General features: G+C 61.1%; 2 protein-coding genes across 2 annotated transcripts in view; one reads left to right on the top strand and one right to left on the bottom strand.

Moving 5' to 3' along the window:
- FOXP3 (forkhead box P3) overlaps positions 1–1,441 on the top strand; it is a 14,749-nt gene extending 13,308 nt beyond the window's left edge. The window contains 2 exon segments of the mRNA XM_024745236.1: positions 755–856; positions 1,077–1,441. Coding sequence (XP_024601004.1) covers positions 755–856; positions 1,077–1,226 — 252 coding nt within the window. The 3' untranslated portion in view covers positions 1,227–1,441.
- A 628-nt stretch (positions 1,442–2,069) lies between these two features.
- The window catches only part of CCDC22 (CCC complex scaffolding subunit CCDC22), a 13,018-nt gene continuing 11,073 nt past the window's right edge, over positions 2,070–4,014 (bottom strand). Inside the window, exons 10-15 of the mRNA XM_024745232.1 lie at positions 3,860–3,976; positions 3,653–3,754; positions 3,464–3,571; positions 3,035–3,211; positions 2,880–2,954; positions 2,070–2,452 (exon numbers count right to left, since the gene is read on the bottom strand). Of these exons, the coding sequence (XP_024601000.1) occupies positions 2,339–2,452; positions 2,880–2,954; positions 3,035–3,211; positions 3,464–3,571; positions 3,653–3,754; positions 3,860–3,976 (693 nt within the window). The 3' untranslated portion in view covers positions 2,070–2,338. The remainder of the gene's footprint in view (positions 2,453–2,879; positions 2,955–3,034; positions 3,212–3,463; positions 3,572–3,652; positions 3,755–3,859; positions 3,977–4,014) is intronic.

Raw genomic sequence — 4,014 nt, 5'->3', positions numbered from 1 at the left:
TATCCTAGGCCCATACCTAACCCTACACAATGCCCCCCGTTCACCTACCTAGCCCCATCCCAACCCGGAGCCTCATCGCAGCCATGGTCACTGACCCTTGACGCAATTCCATTCCTAAATCCAAGCAGATCAAATTCCCGGACCCTTAGCCTCACTCCACACCTAATCCCAGCCCTGACCCTTAACGACCACACACAGTCAACCTCATTCTTGACCCTGAAACTAACCACATCCCTGACACATAAAGTAACTACGTAACGAGGCCCACCTCTGACTCCTGACCTAATGTCACGCGTCATCCCACCCCTCGCCCCTCGACTCACCCCAGTTCATCCCCAGCCTGACCTTTAACCAGCCACTTCCCTGACCTTTAACTCTGCCTGGCCCTTTACCCCTTCCAAATCCTTAACTGGACCCCACTCTCTGGCCCTTACCCTTCCCAAACCCTGAAACCTCACTCTCACAGAGAGTTCTCCAACTCCAACTCTACCCCAGAAATTTAACTTAACTCTAGCCCTAACCCTGAAGCAGACCCCACTCCAACCTCAGCCCTGATCCTCTACCTAACCCCATCCCGGCCCTACCCTCACCCCGCTTCTAACCCTGTCTCCGACCCGTCACCCCACACCATCTCCCTTCCTTCCCCCGTCCCCACAGTTCCACCCAGGTCAGAAGGCCCAAGGTGGGCCAGTGCCCCTCTCAGTCCGAATTTGCGGGAGCGGCTCCCCTTACCCCCACACCCCCTAACCTCCAGGCCATCCTGGAGGCTCCCGAGAAGCAGCGGACACTCAACGAGATCTATCACTGGTTCACACGCATGTTCGCCTTCTTCAGAAACCACCCTGCCACCTGGAAGGTGAGCACCTCCGGAGGTGGCAGTGGCTGGGAGGGCCTCAAATGCCACTGCAGTGCTGGGTCAAGTTCAGGAATGGGTGGGCCTGGGACTGGGCTTGTAGGCATGTTGAGAAAGGGCAGGAGGTCAATTTTTGGTGGGGACTGCTGGCCTCAGAGGATGACTGCCTGCCTGCTCCCCTCCCCAACGTCCCCGGCCCGGCTGGCTGGTCCTCCTTCCACAGAACGCCATCCGCCACAACCTGAGCCTGCATAAGTGCTTCGTGCGTGTGGAGAGTGAGAAGGGGGCCGTGTGGACCGTGGATGAGTTTGAGTTCCGCAAGAAGAGGAGCCAGAGGCCCAGCAGGTGTTCCAACCCCACACCCGGCTCCTGACCTCAAAGCCAAGGAAAGAAGGAAGGACAGGGGCCAAAACGGGGGAGTAGAAGTGGCTGGAGGCAGGGGTGACCGGCCCTGAACGTCCCTGCAGGGACCAAGAAGTAAGGTGTGCACCATCTTGCTGGCCAGGGACCCTGCTCCCCAGCTGACCGCCCTCCTGGATCACATGCTCTGCACCAAGGCTGCTCAGAGGGACCTTGGCCCCAACCCCACACCCCCGCCCCAGCCCCCTGCGACCGGCTCTCCAGCCAAACTGAGCCTTCACAACCGACCACACACACAGCCTGCCTCAGTCGCTCTCACAGATGACCTTAGGGCTGGAAAGGACACAGAGAGTCGCAATCCTGTCCCTTGGACTCAATACAAACCCTAAAACACGAAGAGCCTGCCTCAGTACACTCACACCACCTCAAATCCGCAGTCACACAAACAGTCACACCCGAGCACAGTCCTGTCAACCCACATGCCCCAAAGCACACACCCGTAGCCAGCTTCCAGGCCCACAGGTGCAGCGTCACACGGGGCATGCCCAGACACCCGCACAGAAGCAGCCTCGGTACCTTCAGGATCTCAGGTCCCAGAAAGCCACACAGACACATGCTGGTCACACACGGTATCACACAGCTCCCGACACAGACGCTCGGTCGCACAGACTCTCTGAACTCACCCGCGTGTCTCACACATGCGCACCCACAAAGCACCCCAGTGGGCGTCCTGAGTCCCGCGCAGACACCCAGGGCCATGCACACCGACTCACCAAATGTACCCAGTGTCTCACCTGCCACCCGCCCCCTCCCCCATCCTGAGCCCTGTGCCCTGTGCCCCCATCCATGCCTCAGCTTAGACTGCAGACAGAGCCCCTCATTTATTTGAGATCCAAGGCCCCAGCCCCCAGCACCCTCCGCAATAAACTGCAGCTGAGCTTCCACACTCTGGATGGTCGCCCCAGATAAGGGTTGGGGTCAGGTGGGCAAGGGTCTGGGGCCAAGACTACAGCAGGAGGAACTGGACCACAAGCAGAGGGCATGGCCCGGGCCAGTGCTTGGCCAGTGCCCCCAGCACCCCAAATCCCTGCCTGAGGCCTGGGGGAGACCTCTGCTGGGGGCTGCTCAGGCCTCACGGACCCGGCCCAGGAGGCCAGCGTTCTCCTGGCGAAGGGCTCGGTAGTCCTCACGGATCTTCTCCAGGTTGCTGAGGGTCTTCTTGCCCATCTCCGTCTCAATCTAAGGCAATGCGAACCGCAGCCCTTCAGCATGCAGGGCCGCTTTCCCAGCTCCTGCTCACCAGCCCCACCCCATCACAGCCACCCAGGGCCCCTCCCGTGCTCCTTCCACCCCCTCCAACAGCAGCCTGCTCTGTCCCACCGCCAGGCCTCTGCACGTGTCATCCGTCCACCTAAAGCATCCTTTGCTATGTGGCAGGATCGCCTACCACATACTCGAGCTGAAGCCTCTGCCAACGGCCCTGGGAGGCAGGCGTGAGGACCCTCAGGGGGAAGGAGGGGGCCAGAGCAGGCCACTGGGCTGCTCCAGGTCACACACACAGCACCTAAGGGGCAGGGCTGCGTCTGGTTCCACAGCCTCTCTTGGCATAAACCGAGGAGCTGTCCCCGGGCCTGCCTTGGTTAGCCCTCCCAGCCCCAGGCCTCACCTGCTCCTCAAGGTCTCGAACCTCCCGCATGATTGTGCCCGTGTCCTCGATGGTCTGGATGAGCTGGCTGCAGTTCTGGGGACAGCAGGAGCAGAAGGCTTGCACCCCAACTTGGCCCCACCCCAGCCAGCCCCCAGGCACGCTTCTCCCCTCACCTCATGCAAGGCAGCTATTTTTGGCTCAGACAGGGCCCAAGGCCCACCCCACCCCCGCACCCAGCCCGGCCTGCCCCACACCTTGAACACAAGCTCATCAGTCACCGCAAACGTCCGGTCCAGCTTCCCAGACAGGGAGTTGATTTCCTTCTGAAGCTCCTTCGTGTCAGACAAGATCTGGCAGAGACCAGGGTAGCCGTGAGCCCGTCTGGGGCGGGCAGCCGGCCAGCTGAGGGCATTCACGTTTATGCTGTCCCATCCAGACAGGGTCAGGGGTGGCTGGAGTGGACTGTGTGGGGCTCTTCTGTGTCTGGCCAGATAGCTCTGACTTTCAGAGGGTGTGAGGTCCCCGTGTAGCCCTGCAACACACATCCGCCCCTTCGGCATATCTACCCATATGACCCACCCTCCCTGGCCACGATGGCGTACCTTAGTGATCTCTTCCTTCTGCTTCCGGATGTTGCCCACAATCTCCAGGATGCGCTGGGTATAGGCCAGCCGAGACACATCTCTGGGCAGGGTCTCGAGCTCTGACATCTAGGCAGATACAGCAGGTGCTCCCTTAGCACCCACACCTCCCCAGCTCTGAGTGGCCCAGGGCCCCCACACGGGCCTTACCAGCTGCTTATAGACGTCCTCCTTCCGGCGGGCCTCTTCAGCAGCTGCCCGAACACTCTGGTGCAGCTCCTGGATCTCTGCCAGCCGTCGAGAAGATTCCAGCTGCCAGGACCCAACGGGTAGAGGGCAGTGAGGCAGAGCGCAGGGCTAGCCCCCTAGGGAGGGACCGAACCCGCCCCACCCATGGCCCCGGACCCCACCACCTACCTCTCTGCAGTCCTGGAGCTTTCGGAGGTGGCGGTACTCAGCGAGGAGCGGAACACGATGCTTTTCCCACTGACCTGCCAAGTGGATGACCCGCTGGGCACTGCTCTCTACCACGAGCTAGGGGTGGTGGCAGGGGGGCTACATGTCACACTGGC

Source organism: Neophocaena asiaeorientalis, unplaced genomic scaffold (assembly GCF_003031525.2).
Source record: "Neophocaena asiaeorientalis asiaeorientalis breed wild unplaced genomic scaffold, Neophocaena_asiaeorientalis_V1.1 scaffold1418, whole genome shotgun sequence".
Taxonomy (NCBI): domain Eukaryota; kingdom Metazoa; phylum Chordata; class Mammalia; order Artiodactyla; family Phocoenidae; genus Neophocaena; species Neophocaena asiaeorientalis.
The sequence above is the reverse complement of the archived record's forward strand: the minus strand, read 5'-3'. Positions and strand labels throughout refer to the sequence as shown.